Raw genomic sequence first — 15,847 nt, 5'->3', positions numbered from 1 at the left:
ATTTTATAAAACAATTTATTTTCTTTATAAAATGACTACGATTTCTACATAGGTTGGTGAAGTTGAGAGATTTATAAACAATAATGTAATTGTATAATTTATAAAATATATATATAGTACGTGAAACGAAGTATAACAATGAAGGGCATTCCAATTTGCAAGCCCACCACAGATGTGTATTTTAAAACAAAATACTACCCTGTGCCAAATTTTAAATTAAATATTAGAACTGCATTTTCACATAACATTTAACAGCTATTTTTTTGATTTTATAATTTAAATTTAGATTGAAGCATGTATAAATAAGATAAATAAAATAAATAACAATAACCGAAGACACCAAGCAACTAGATGTAGAACAATAAATAAATGCAAATGTATTTTATGTGAAAATTTCAGTTCTAAGCTCATTTCATCTGCCACAATAGAGTGCACATGAATTTTGCGAATATTAATACGATATTTAATCGATGACGACACAATAATCTAATTATATTGCAAACGTGGCGGAAGAATCAAGAACCGTAACAAATATTACGGCCTCAAGTTTCATATCGCGTAAGAAACTTGAGTTTTCAATGTACGATTTAAATGTAATTAAAATGAAGTAACAATAGCACCATATTCCGATACACTGTGAGCGATTAACGATATACAATATGTACGGAAAAGTTATAAGCATGCGGGTAGTCTCTCCAGCAAATCAAGATATGCCTTCGAAATCTAGAAAACCGACCGCACGTTTACATCTTGATTCATGCAATTAAATGTATATTTGCACTTAACCCATTATAATATTACTGTTTATGCTAAATCATGCTCTTAACCATCGCAGTAGAAATTAAATCTAATTTTATTTACAAAACTACAAAACGAATAACAAAAACATTCATCTAAACCATACAGAAGTCTTAAAGGATACACTCGATTTCTCCAACGATTATATGATGATAATCGATATCGACGTGGAACTTGGTCCTTATAAATATTTGGTAATAGTATTGATTAAAATTACTTTGGTCTTTACTTGATTGACATGAGACGTTGATTGGGTTCAGCATCTTAGAGTAACATTATTTACACGACCACTTCAACAATATTGTTTATCAGTTGTTATTAACAACTGAATAAAATATGGCATTACGTGTTGCTAGTTTTCGAGTTTCACTCATTATTCACAGGTTCTCATGAGGTAGACATATCGACGTTTCCCAAGTAGTAGACAATCATCACGAGTTACGTTTACGACGTGGTATTTGCGTGCGCCATTATGCGTCACGCAGAATGAATAGCTATTGATTTCAACAAGATTTATCGCCAACTGAAACTAATTTATTGCATTCAACAACCGGATTTTAAGATTTCGAATTTAGTTACAATTAACCAATTACATCGTTGTCTGTACTCGTAAAGTAAAACCATTTATGAAAGTATACTTAACATCTACTTTTAATCTACTAAGGAACCGTCGAGATGTTTGTATGCTTTCATGCTATCAGTGTATCGGATAGAAAGGTGGTGTTATTGATGGTAAGTGGTGACCGCAGCGAGGGAAGTTCGGCGGGACGGGCGGCAGGTCCCGCTGCGTCCCTATGTGGAGGATCAGGTTCATCCCAATCACGATGTGGTAGATGAAGTGGCAATGGAACAACCAGTATCCTGAAACGTAAAGTTTTCTTTTAATTTATTGTACTGCAAAGTTGTTTCACTGGATTCCGTGATGAGAAAAGTGAAGCCCAAGGTTAATGTTGAGCTGCAAAGAAGGTATCCCTTGACGATCCGCACAACTATGTCGGCATGTTTGAAAGCAAACAAAGCATGAAGAAGCAATTAAGACCCTATGTTTTGGGATGGAGAGACCACGTATGTCAGCTAACTGCTCCACAGCTTAATAGGAATTATTAGTTTCTCTTTTGACTCGGAAGCATATTTTACTGCACGTGTGTAGGAAGTACCACTAAATCATACATTAATGGATGCGCGTACAATGGAAATGTATGCTAATATAAAATATGGATGTGTTCATTATTTTTTGCTTTCCTCTGCGATTTTGTTTGACTTTGGAAAGTAACTTTAATGATGTTTCGTTTTAGCTAGTTAAGTACGTAAAAAATATTTTTCTACCGAAAATGAATTTCACGTCCGTCATATGTATTTTCCGTGAAGAGCCCCTTGGTACCTACCAAAGTACCTACGTAAAAAATTATGAAAAACATAGCTTTTATTTTTTTTAGTACCTTTTACGTATGGAGAAATTTATCTTCTTGACCGTACGACATTATAATAATAGGAATATACTATTGTATCGTAAAAGCTTTTTAAGTGTGTTTTAAAATCCAACGCTGCATTTATGATGAGATTTCACTTCTTAAAGATTTTACTCCTTTACGTAATACTGTAGAATTATACTACCTGTTTCAATAAAATTATTATTGTTAATAGTATATTTGTATCCACTCGAATAGCGACCACCACACACTAGGTTTAAAACTTATCATAAATCATAGTGACTCAAATAAGTGTGCCGTGTTCCATGATCAGCCTTCGTGATTGTTTCCAAGAGGCCAACATAATCAAGTGTCGATGGATAATTATCTCTCGTCAACCGATCCTCTGTCGGGAAGCCATTCCACTTACCATCAGGTTTAGTGGAGACACTTCGCTGTGCCTATAAAAAAATAATTGTGTCAAATTTAAGCCTACCAAATTTACCTGGATTATCAGCTTTTAGTCTTAAAACGACGTATCCGTTGTTAGGTACAGCGAGGGTGTCCTTGAATGGTGGTAGATTGTACTGCCTATGTAGCAGACCCTTCCTATCCAAGTCAAGAGCGTGTTTCAGATTGATCTTCTTTATGTTTTTGTCCGGCGATCGGCCCATACCGATGACGTTGTAAGGTGTGCCGTGCAGGTGGAATGGATGAGAAAGATTTGGTGACTGTACTGTAAGAAGAAAGCGTTACTAATTTAATTCATTTAGTTATTAGACCGCTAAGGGAACATTTACGCTTTTTTACAAATCCAGAATCTACTGGCTTTCAGTATATCGGCTACCAATTTGAGAAGAACAATAAAGAAATTTAGTTGTGGCTTGTTTGTTTCTTTTTCATTTACTAATTGTTATGAAATTGTATTAGAATGCGTTACTTCTAATATTAAAGATTCACATTAGATATCTAACTTAAAGTGGTCATTTTAAAATGGAAACGCCTGTCAATACGGTTTTAATATTAAGTACATATCTGTACCTTCATCAACCAGCACGATCTCAACGATAGAATTTAGAGGAACGTCAATCATATGAGTGCAGCGACAATCGACCGGGCAGTTAGGAGGCCTGTTGTCTCCATTACAGAAGAGGTCTGGGGATAGCTCGTGCATTTGTGATAGCGGCGGGGCGGGAGGCGCGCTGTATGATATCTCGTCGACCAAGCTCAGCACGTGGTCTCCGCCTGGTGCCACTGGAAATAATATTTAGATTAGTTGTAAATAAGTCATAAAATATTATTAAGATGTTTTCGGTTGATATTGTTAAATTTTGTAGTTATTTATTTAAGCTACAAAACAAACCACTTATTATGCAAATATAAATTTATGTTAAATACTTTATATCATTATTATTATGTGATAGTATTATGTAAATGTTAGATGTTTGTAAAATTTAAACATTAGTTAAGATCATAATTTAGTTATTTAACATACCTAAGAAGTTTCTGTACGTGTTCTCCTTGAAGAGGTCTTTTGGTTTGTAGAAGTGGAAACGGAACGGTAGAAATATTTTCACGTCTGGCCTCTCTTGCAGTAGCGCTTGGTCCACGGGTTTCGCTGATTTTAAATTACTCACACAGACTGCGTCATCCCTTTTTATGTGACACATTGCGTCCAATGGGTTCATTACCTACATTTAAAAAATACGTCAATTTCCTTCTTAAGAAAGATCACAATTAAAGCATAGCATATTTGTAACAGTAAATTATGTACAAGCAATTTAAATTAGTAAATTATGAAATGTACAACCTGATACTATTGTGCGTTCTGTTGTCTCTATGTAGCTATTCGTTTCCCTTTAACGAATCCAACCATGTTCCTCTAGCTAAAATACGTATACAACCATCGTGCTTGAAACAATATATTTACACAAATATGTACATAATAAGTGAAGTAACTTCTATGATACGTGCAAGGTTAAGAAAACACATTTTATTTTTCATACATTTTATTGAATGGTATAAAATTTCATACTCTTAAAATAATATGATATAATGTTATACTTTGCTTTTATCATTTTGCAATACATTATTGTTTTGATATATGTATGATTTCGTTGTTATTTTGTTTATTCGATAATTACAAACTAGGCATGGCCAATGTTTTATACAATTGCTAAAGTTTTGTTATTTTTTGGAAAAAAATCACACACTGTTTCACAAATAGCAATAGTACTAAATACAATTTTCTTAATATAACGGTAACTTGTGTGGTAACCAGTAAGTACGTCTACTTTCTACAAAGTTTCTAGTTATATACAGTCTTTATTTGTTTATGGATGTGTGACAGACTTCTCGAACTACGTTTATGTGTATTTACATAGTGATGCAGTTATTTACATCTTCGTTAGACATATGTATCGCATGCATATTGGTTAGAAATTTGACCAACATTTAAAATTCTAAAGCAAGTACATCTTATAAGTAAATTTAAAATATATACAAGTAATAAATATCAATCATGAAAATTATAATGGCAAGTTGTTAGTTACTGGGCGAACAAGACAATGTTACGTTAAAACATATGATTTACCAGCCTCGAAGAACATATTTTAGGCGATATTATTATTAATTACGTAAATATCACCGAATATGGCATAAAAAATTGAAATCAACACGTAATAACAGCGTATCACCGTTTAAATAAAATCACAAACCATCAAAAACTCCCCTAGAATCATTCTAATACAAAATAAACACAAACGGCGGAATCGAGCACTTCGAATCCACCGGACACATCACACAAAACAAACATAAATTTACACTTAGTTAACATTATTAAATCAACTGCGATGTACTTATCTTTGCACATGGTAATTGGGATGGTGTAGGAACAGTTTAGTGGAGCGGGATGGGGGGCAAGTGGTCTCCGCAGGTGGGGAAGCCGGGAGGCACTGGTGGCAGGTCGGCCTGGGTGCCCACTTGGAGCACGAGGCTCATGCCGATAACGATGTGGAACAGGAAGTGACAGTGGAGGAGCCAGAAGCCGGGGTTTGTCGCTCTAAAACGTAAGATGACGTAACCGTTGTTCGGAACTGCGATAGTGTCTTTCGCTGGGGGCAGGTCTCCTTGCTTGAGGTGACGTTCGAGCAAACCTCTTCTGTCGAGGTCGAGAGCGTGCTTCAAGTTAATCTTTTTAACGTTCTGGTCGGGCGACCGGCCGATACCGATCACGTTGTAAGCGTACCCGTGCAAGTGGAACGGGTGAGATAAGTTCGTTATTTGTACTGGAAAGTGAAAAGCGTACGATCAGCGATTTGCATTCTTAATATGAATAATTACAACATGAAAATTACAAGGAATTGAAACTAAATAATGATTACACAGGAAGAGATTCCTAGCGATCGTTACCGCAGCAGCTTTATTGTGTTTTACGATTTTATACGGATAATTGACAGCTAATAAATTGCAATTTCACTCGTGATGATAGAAAGTGGTAATTTTCTTCTGAGTAAAGATATAAAAACGTATAATCTATTTAGTTTCAGCAACGGTTACGTACCTTCATCTACTAATACTATTTCCACAACAGCATTCAATGGTATGTCCACTTTGTGTGTGCACATGCAGTTCTGTCCGCAGTTAGCCGGTCTGTTATCACCGTTACAGAATTGTTCGGGGTTGATGTCATCGTACTGACTGAGCAGAGGCGCGGGTGGAGACATGTACGAGATTTCGTCTATCAAACTTATCACGTGGTCACCGCTGGGGGCAACTGTCAAATAACTCAACTTAATACCAAAATCCACACTTACTACAATCTAAGTGCATATTAGGAAATTGACTTACCCAAATATCTGTTATAAGTGTTCGGTTGGAATAATGTCTCAGGTCCGTATACGAAGAAACGGAACGGCAAGAAGATTTTAATGTCAGGCCTTTCCTGTAGGATAGCTGGGTCAATGTGCTTCGCGTTTTTCAATTGGCTGACGCAAATCGCGTCGTTTCTTGATATATTACATCTTGCGTCCAAGGGGTTCATAACCTGATATTAGTGGGAAGAAAGGTTCGTGCAGTTACTAATATACGTGCAATATACACCGCCATTGTCTACTGTTCTAAACTACTAATTATCTACTAATGTTCCATTTTGATACGTGCGTCGCATCCGTGTTCAGTATCGATATTAAATCTAATATTCTCAAGTATGTTACATTGTAAAGTACTGATAGACTGACATATTTACAAAACCAGTTGCTAACCAGCTATTAAATTAGGCTGTACAGATATGGTCAAATTCATCAGCGGCTATAATTTGATTTTTAATTTATACGCCGCTGTGAAATTTGTTTCACATCGAGCCGATACCAGCATTTAAGTTTAAGCAACTGGGTTCTTAGCTGACAGTTCGGTTAAGTTTAATCGAGGCTGTCGTGTCGGCACTAAGAATCCAGTATGCAATATCCGCTGTTTAATAACTCAGGCGGTATCGAGACTCGTACCATACATTCTATACAACTTATGACAGAGGACACTGGGCGGAAATCCTGCGCCATTAAGGAAACATCCGTATGTCCTGATTTTGTTGCACAATCAGTCTATGATACATTTTTGATGGAAAATGTCGTGTGAGTTAAGTTATTATGACCACACATTTCCACGGCAAAGTTCGTAGATTCGTGATAGTGGCGAATATATTATTTGACTAAAAACATCACTAATGCATAAATTACATAATGCTGCTTTCATCTCACTTCCTTTACCAGCGGTATTTTGCAATCTAATATTTTCCATCAGTACTTTTTCTAAACCAGTTTCTACGCCAATATCTATATCAATATAACTTTTAGGTGATGATACTGTATACAGACTACAATTCTGATCATATATTTACACATCATTGATCTACTTTCAACTACTTGGTTTATATAATACAGTATTGAGTGTACATTTTATTGTACTTACCACTCCCTGAGGGATGCCGATGTCATAAGTAGGTGCTGGGGACGAGGGCTGGTAGGGTCCTCGTGCGTACCTGAGGATTCCTAACTGTTGGGCCCTCTTTATACCACATTCTCCGAGACCTCGGACCTGGATCCAATATGCTCCAGGAATATTGTTCGCTTCGATGACAAAGTCGTATCGTTCGCCTGTAATTTTAATATTTCGGCTGCTTAAACCTAATGACTCATTACTCGCACAATCTCAAAATATATATCTTTATATTCCGACTTGTCAAGGGTATAAAGATACTCTTTAATACTATACATATGTAGAATTAGTAAAATTCAATAGAATTAATATAACACCCAATTATCTTTACCTGTCGATATCCCAAAAAGGTGTACAATTAATATCAGTTTTACATGTGGATGAACTCAACTATGGACGGCCACGATTCTTTCCGCTGGCTTATTAGCTCGATAAATAGAAAATTAATGAATGTTGTAAAGAGGAAGCACGTTCAACGATATTATACAATTGTTTACGGATGAGTGAATACTTTACCCGGCCGAATGCATTATTACGACATAATAGATAGGCGTGTCTTGCAAACTAGTCTATTATCATGATTACTAAGACGGATAGCAAATTTTTTGCATGCTGATATGAAAATTGCAATAACAATGACGCCAGACCACGTAATACAATTGTTTTTTCCTCATATTTTGTGCAAAGAAAATCTTACAATGAACTTATCGAACGCGAGCATCAAGATGAAATTACTTAGATTATTATTTGGTAGTTACAATTTTAGCATAATTTAGTAAGTCCCTTGCATATATTACAATAAATTGTGTAGCAACTAAGAATAATATTTAAATTATAATATTTTCATGTGCAAATTTGAATGTTTAAATAGTTTTGTAATGGCACACTTGTGATTCAAATTTCCTCGGTAGTTCGAGCTATACAAATTTGTTTCACGTGGAAGTAAATTAATTCTGTTGCAATTGCTTAAAACTGGCGCAAACAATATTTAAATTAATTCAAAAAGTAGATATAATTTGAATATAGTTTACAACTTCCTGGTTTGCTTACCTGAGAACGAGATGATAGTGTTGACTTGTACAGGCTGCACCGGCTCACCGTCAGTTGCGATTACAGTTAGGTTATGGCCTTCGAAAGTCACTTGGGCCGGGCACACAGACGCGAAAGCATTGATCATTCTGAACCTGTAGCGTCTACCCGCTGTGATCGTGAATGTTTCGAGCGGGGTGTTCGTCATGAACCCGGTGTTGGGATCCCTGAATTGTCCTTTCCCGTTAATTAATACGGATTCGGGATCTTGACCGGTATTTACGGCGAGACGACCGGGATATCTCTCGGCAGCGTCTTCGTGCAGCCAATCGCTGATCAGCATTACGTGGGTGGTCAGATCGTAGTCGTATAGGTGACTATTGGGGTCTTTGGACGGCGGTTGGCGCACTACGATGCTGCCGTACAATCCGTCGAGTTTTTGAAGACCGGTATGAGCGTGCCAGAAATGAGTACCAGCGTTGCCTTGCCATTGGTACCTGAAGTTGAAATTATTATGGATCAGTTAAGTTGTTACTGTTTTATAATGATTATAACCTTGATTAACTGAAAACAAATAAATAAAAGCAATGAGTAGGCAACAGTGTACAAGTAGAAATAGAAGACTAAAAATTTAACATAGTTAAGATGGCAAAAAACGGGGTTCGAAGACAGAATATTTTACTCTATTTCGATCTATTTACAAATTATAAAAGTATGAGTAAGTTACTACTTCTCTGGCTCATAATATCGATTTTATTTACAGTCGATGTATATGTATCAACTGACCTGAACGTGTTCCCTTGTTGGATCGGACACTGCGTGACAAACGGCACACCGTCGTAGTACTGGGAGCCTCTCTGCCAAATTCCGTGCCAATGGATGGTCACCTCCATACCCTCCATGTGGTTCTCAACGTCGATAACTACTTTATCGTTTTCGCAGACTTGAATGGAAGGTCCGGGAAGCATTCTGTTGGCCGTGAGGATACCTCTCTCTACGCCATCAGCGAGGACGCATTGGCAATGAGACCAAACTACGTTGGTAGCGTTTGGAGTACATACTTGGCAGGCTCTGTAACAAGATATTGGTTATCAGCTGTGGCGTAGTAAGGGTGCCACTGAGAACGTTAAGAAGTGTCGTCTCACGAATATTCTAGAATATTCCAGAAAAAATCTTAAGGAGTATTTTAGGCATGATAGTTTCAATACATATTTAAATATTTCCTAAGTTTCAAAGAGCCCTCATGAGTCAGTGACGAATAGTATGACCTAAGCAAAACACCACATTATTTCTTTATCAATGGTTGATTACATGATTTCTTTCGGCTCGTTTGCATAAGTTCTGTCGTCACCTATCAATTACGTGCCCGAATGGTATTTGGCTCAACGTGTACTCAGACACGGCATTGAAACTAATATAGTTCGTGTGAAACAAAGCGTAAAATGTGCGAAATGGAAAAGTCGGTCGTCAGGTCACTTGTTTTAGCCACGTTTCTGCGTGAGCCTCTAAAAATACTTTTGATTGCATCTACGGATCGTGGCGGCGATGGTTCTGATTACGGGTTTATAAAATCGTTATGAAATTTGAAGTATACTTAAGATGTTGTCGATAAGTCGCTTGGTATTGTTAACGCGAACGGTTAATTAAAGATCAATTACATTGAAACTTCTTGAATGGACTTCCGAAAGTGAATTGATATTAATCCGCGATTCGCAAACATTGTTACGAAATGGCAACACAATAGCAAAGTCACCTGTAATTTATTAGTATAAAGCGACTTCCGACGACAGAAAAACTGCGTAATCACTTTTTGTGAAGACAAGATATTGTTTCAAGACCTCGTTAGCAAGGGTTTCCCGGGAAATATGCTTCACTGCCATTTTACTTTTACAAAATAAAGATTCATATGGAAAATTCAGGGTTACTGTTAAATAAAGAAGTGTACTTTACAAAAAGTAGTTCACTAAAGTGCTTCCGGACATTAAAGGGCAATTTAATATCGTTTAAATGTTACTCACGCTCCCAAAACAGTGTACAGTTCCAACGTAAAGTGGTAATAGCAGATCCTTGGCGGTTCATTCTCCCTGCAAGCTCTGGCGCACTCATCAGGAGCGGATAAAGCTGGGTTCCTCCTCAACTCAGCGGTTGCGCTGCTAGTAAAGTCAAGATGTTTCAAAGACAATTTTCCATTGGCGCTCCTTGCGATTGAGGGCAGGGGGTTGTTTCTTACACCCCCGCTGAGCGGACCGCTGCCGCTGTGGCCGTAGGGGTTTGATGAGGGTCCAATGGTGCTTCCAATGCCTCCGAAAGAGGAGCCGAATGGATCATCTGCGGTAGGATGGGTCTGGACCAGTCCGTGTGTGGAGGAGAATGAATTAGAACTCTCACGGAACGGCGTCGCTGTCCCTGCCTGCCACCATGATGCAGATGTCGATTGGTCGTCTGGCACGTTGATTGCCTCTGTAAGAGAGAAGAGAGAACTTGAAAAGTTATATTCGTCAGAGTTTGATCGAATTGACATCTATTTTAAACGTAGTGTCTGAGAATTTACATAGTCAGAGATTGTTGAAGTTCCAGAATAAATACAAGTGCAGAAAAATCTTAAAAACATTTACAAATAATCATAACTTTGCTTTTATAACAACTCTTGAGTCATGGCGCTATAACTGTCAAAGATATATTTTAATAAATTAATGAGTCAGAACGATTAAAAATAAAGGATATGCAATATCTAAACAAACCATTAGACTTAACCGTGGACGTGTTGAAATACATCCGCTTTGGTTATTAAATTATTCTAAATCTGCTTCAATGTTGTGGTCTATAAATCGTGATTCCCCAATAAAGATATGTGCTACAGATACATAGCCAGTTCGTAAAAACGGTATTGCTGCATACCCAATAACAGCGTGGGATATTTCGTGAATGTACAGTCACATTGCAGGTGCCTAAGCGATTGTGGTTACATTAATTCTTAGATGTTTGGTGACATGAGGCGAGTTCCGAGTAGGCACACAGCCAAACCATTTATCACAGTATGAATTTAGTTGACTTGCTAATATCAGATTTATACGAAAATATTAACTTTACGTTAAATAGAGCTTGTTTAGCATTTTTCCTATTTTCTATCTCTAATTTAAATTATTTTTCTTTTATTTCTGTTCCTGTAATATGGGACTCAGTCGGGGCCATTCCTAACATAAATTGGATCTTGAGTCCATAATTGGCTATAAATAGTTCAGATACCTGTGGTGTGTACACTAAACGTTCCTAAGGCGTCTCGTGGTAGCCGCATAATATATTCGCGCGATTAGTTTATTAGATAATGCCTTGTCTCAGCAGGTGCGTCGAAGCAAATTCCTGGCGAGTAAGCATTATAAACGTACACTGATTTTTCCTGTCACGAACATCTAAGGCTTGATCCATATTTGAGTTTCACTTCTATCGTTTCGCAAATATAACGAGCACAATTAAACATTATTATGACTTGACTAAGCGAGTAATGACATGCCTTAACCTGATATTGTCTTATTGTAATTCAGCTTCCATCTATTAGTTTATTGTGCAATGTCTATTTATCTGTTGGAGCGAGATTGTTTCAAATGCGGCTTGTACGTAGCCTAAATTTTCGCAACAAGCTCAACAGGGACTCCGGTTTTACGTCCTTAAATTAAAGGACTTTTACTTCCTCGTTCAGAATCTGTTACATTTTAGCGTAACTTTAATTGAACATTATGCAGTCAGATACAGCCGTCGTTTCGACACTATTATCCATTTTCTTACCCAACAATTTATTAAAGGCTAAAATTGTCTGTCATTGGTATTTTTTTGTGGTGTTAGTCTAGTTCGCGAACGGGCCTTGAACAAAGCGTACTTTTATTTCCTCGTTACTAAATTTTGTTAACGTTCGACACCAAGCAATAGCGATTGGTTACGCTGTCGATGTATAACAGTTTTGATGGCGACACCGTTTTATAAGATTACAGAAGGATCTTATTTTTAATTTGATTGTTATTGGTCAACCTTCTGAGAGAAGTGCAGCGACTAATTGAATTGCGTGATACGATATTAGAACGTAACTTCAGCGTTACATTGTTATATTATTTATTTCAACTTATAAATTTGCCAGTGTTATCGCTATTGTTAGATGTTAGAAGTTCCCATATACTTCCGATTTCATCACAAAATCACCCATTTTAATCATTGCTATAAAAATCTAAATACTACTTAATATCATTGATTTTCTAATATCTATCACAACAAACAACCATTACGAACGTAATGCTTTCGTCGTTAATAGTACTTGCGGTTGGAAGTTGTAAATAATAGTAAGCTGTATTTAACCACTCGGAAAATTTTAACTCCTTCAATTTTATTTAATGCCGTTACTTTATACAAAACCCAGTGATTAGCTGCATAAATATACCTCCGGTAAAGTTTGTGCCCGCCCATGCCCTTAGGGCTATCTGGTTCATATTTATTGAGATACCGCACTATAAATCGTATCCAATCACTGGGCAAGAATTAGGGCTTAGATAGACGGATTGCTTCCCGTTTCCAATCCATTGCGATTTGCGAATTATGTTTTGGGACTAAGGTTGCAACTTGAATAGTATTATTAGATCGGAACTCGGAAGGGACTTGTTTGTGTGTTTGCGGGCTTTCAAGGTTTTATACTTTGTCGACCTACCCGCAAGATAGATGATCTAAAACCTTGATGTTTATTTTGAAGCTAGTCGCGTGTCAGGTAATCAGCTACTCTAGGAAATGAATTTTCAAACCTTTTTTACTGACTACTTACTATGTGAGGAAGTAATTTCCAAAAGATCCTAGTACAGCTACTAGTTTTCGCTGTGCATTGTCTATGAGTCAGTTACTATGTGTATTATTAAGTAGAAGGTAAGTAGGACCAGAGGCGTTGTAATACGGGTTGTTTATTTAGTCCGTCTAAAAATAATTTTCCTTAAACCATCCTAATCACAATCTTCAATCCGATTCCGAGAATGAACTACTCAAAACAGTTCATTTGTAAGTATGCAAAAAATCTTTGTTCTGATTGATAAATTTTTGAGATAGATCGAAAAATCGATTGGAATCGTTTATTGAAAATAGTGGTAAGGCGTATATCATCATCGTGCGTTTTTGATACATACTTCCTCTACGTGTTATACTTTCCCTGTAAAAGTATACTATTCCCGACTGCCTTACGTTTACGCATCACACCAGAATACAAATACCCCGTCTGTACATGCCTTAAGTTGCATCGTACCATCGTCACGCGCTTTTTGTAATCACTGATTGTCTTCCTGCCGGTAATCTTCTGGCATGTTACGAACGTGTTTAACTGTAATAGTATACTAATAGTGTCGTTCGTAATTACGTGATGTGATGAGAGTCTCGTGTCTATTTGTGCGTCGATGTAATGACGTCGTTTATTATAACGTAGCATCATGTCCGTGACGGTTGTAGACTTTTACAAAGGTATGAGGTTGAGAAGAGAAAATTAACTAAATAGTACTTAGTAATTTCGTGGTTACAAAGATTCAAATGTTAATGATTTCTTATTTTTACGCGAAAGTTAAGACATTAAAATTAAACTAAAATATTAAAACCGCGATAAAATCCGAAAAATAGTTTAATTTTAATTAAAATGTTTTTAAATTTATTGTTTTCTTTGGATTTTTATTAGAATAAGTGGTCTATGGGATATTTGGTGGAAAGGTTCAGATTTATCTTAAAAATACAAAAATAATTAGAAACTCTTGAAAATATTACTTATCGTGCAGCAAAATGTGAATAAATATTATTGAGTCTACATTGTAAGTCAGGAATTTGTAGATGTATATTAGAATATTCAACACTCCTTTTAGTTGTTTTAATTTATTCGTGAAAATGCTGTTAAATTAAACAAAGTATCAATGATGTTGATATTCTCTTGATTGAAAAACGTTCAGTTACGTAATAAAATCACTAATAAATCTTCATAAACAAAATCAATTTGTCGCGAGGTTTGAGTTTATAAATATTTATTTAATCGATCCAACATTGCCAACATGTGTTGGATAAGAATGTATTTATGTCATTCCTTATAAGATAACAATCTGCAAATACAGTTGTATTTGCAACATGCTCCATTATATTTATGATGGAACTCTACGACCACAAAATTACCTTTGAGAATTTTATTAAATGCCTTAAAATGAAATATTCTTTATATTAAAGTGCGTAACAAAAAGGACTTGTAACATTGAAAAAGGCGCTGCGTGCTTGCGTTAGAACTCTTAGTAAGTTTTAAACTATATTTAATTTTCAATTTGGCTCTAAATTTATGTTTTAGACTTTAATTCCGATAGTTAAGACTCAAATTTCTGAAAATATTGTCTTAAAATATATTTTTGTTAAATGGGATCAAAAAATTTGCAAGAGAATTTTTTTTCTTTTCCGTTTGAAGCGAAATTGGCTTATCTTGTTGTCTACTAGTATTTTCACGACCTCGTAGTTTTATTGTATTATATAAAAACACTACTTCTTATCTTCACTTGTCATCTACACTAATCATGTCTTGAATGAGAAATCATTTGATCCAAATCCCACCAATGTTGGTGCCAATTTGACATTCAAATACTGTGCGCGAGAAATCGCGTTTGCATTCAATTAGGTGGTTTGCGATTCGTCGCGACTGTAATTTTACGCTGTTTCGTTTTGATCTAATCGCGGTACACGCATTACTTTTTCATTTTGAGAATTAGAAGAAACTTTTTTATTATGCTATGGATGATAATGTAATATGTAGAAATCTGTAACTGCTAATTTAATAACAAAATATGTCCATTATCAATGGTTTCAGAATGAAGCAATTATAATGAGACTGAATTGTTGTACTATGAAAAATTGCGCCTCAGTCTTCGTTAGGGATGGTAATGAATATACCTATCGTTCATCAAGCATACCTGACAAGTTCTCTATAGAAATTTTCAGGGTGTGTGAATTTTACCAACCGCACTAGGCTAGCGTGGTGGACTAAGGCCTAATCCTTCTCAGTAGTAGAAGAGACCTGTGCCTAGCAACGGAACCGTAAATAATATAGGGCTGACATTATTATTTTGAAACATATTTTTGTCCTATGATTTGCGAGTTCTTTACTGTAATAGAAGAGTCACAATAATTTTATCCTTCTCCTTGGTCGCGTTCTTCATTATTTAAGGTCGTGTCCTTGAACGGCCATCGTGGTTTTATGTATTAAGTCTTTCCATTTTGTTCTGTTTTCGGCTTCTTGTAAGGCAATAAGGCAGTTGCAACAGACAATCTAGTGATGGCAGTCACTTGATCTACCTAACGGCTAGGTGTTCGGCCGCGAGGTTATTTCCTTCTTCTTTGCCCCCCCCCCAACAAACAACTTGGCAACGTTATTTGTCTGCCGGCGGGCATTATGTCCAAAATAACCAAGAATTAGATATCAATGTGTAGTAGTGCTACGTTATATATCACTATGTCTATCACAGTAATACCACACTTTACTAATGGTAAGATCATCAGAGAAAATAAACACAATTGTAACAGAAAAAGACGAACTTTCTTTTGCCTTCCTAGTGATTTGGATTGTCGATGATTGATCGAAG

At 36.3% G+C, this 15,847-nt stretch overlaps 2 protein-coding genes across 2 annotated transcripts in view; both read right to left on the bottom strand.

Moving 5' to 3' along the window:
- Positions 1-281: 281 nt before the first annotated feature.
- On the bottom strand, positions 282-4,175 carry LOC115442329 (laccase-10-like). Its single transcript, XM_030167333.2, has 4 exons — positions 3,703-4,175; positions 3,249-3,461; positions 2,713-2,943; positions 282-1,659 (listed from the first exon to the last, which is right to left on the bottom strand). Exons 1-4 carry the CDS (start codon positions 3,893-3,895, stop codon positions 1,496-1,498), a joined length of 801 nt encoding a protein of 266 aa, XP_030023193.1. The 5' UTR covers positions 3,896-4,175; the 3' UTR covers positions 282-1,495.
- A 23-nt stretch (positions 4,176-4,198) lies between these two features.
- Positions 4,199-15,847, bottom strand: part of LOC115442328 (laccase-5) — a 74,561-nt gene continuing 62,912 nt past the window's right edge. Inside the window, exons 2-8 of the mRNA XM_030167332.2 lie at positions 10,247-10,688; positions 9,015-9,299; positions 8,250-8,725; positions 7,173-7,357; positions 6,057-6,252; positions 5,770-5,982; positions 4,199-5,494 (exon numbers count right to left, since the gene is read on the bottom strand). Of these exons, the coding sequence (XP_030023192.1) occupies positions 5,106-5,494; positions 5,770-5,982; positions 6,057-6,252; positions 7,173-7,357; positions 8,250-8,725; positions 9,015-9,299; positions 10,247-10,688 (2,186 nt within the window). The 3' untranslated portion in view covers positions 4,199-5,105. The remainder of the gene's footprint in view (positions 5,495-5,769; positions 5,983-6,056; positions 6,253-7,172; positions 7,358-8,249; positions 8,726-9,014; positions 9,300-10,246; positions 10,689-15,847) is intronic.

This window comes from Manduca sexta, chromosome 17, assembly GCF_014839805.1.
Source record: "Manduca sexta isolate Smith_Timp_Sample1 chromosome 17, JHU_Msex_v1.0, whole genome shotgun sequence".
NCBI lineage: Eukaryota > Metazoa > Arthropoda > Insecta > Lepidoptera > Sphingidae > Manduca > Manduca sexta.
Note: the sequence above shows the minus strand (reverse complement) of the source record. Positions and strands in the feature narration are given on the sequence as shown.

Excerpts from the sequence above, each read along its gene's own strand:
- LOC115442329 (XM_030167333.2), bottom strand. The coding sequence starts at position 3,895 with ATGAACCCATTGGACGCAATGTGTCACATAAAAAGGGATGACGCAGTC. Across the intron at positions 3,462-3,702 it reads CACGTACAGAAACTTCTTAG|TGGCACCAGGCGGAGACCAC; the intron begins GTATGTTAAATA and ends TATTATTTCCAG. Across the intron at positions 2,944-3,248 it reads GATCGTGCTGGTTGATGAAG|TACAGTCACCAAATCTTTCT; the intron begins GTACAGATATGT and ends TTCTTCTTACAG.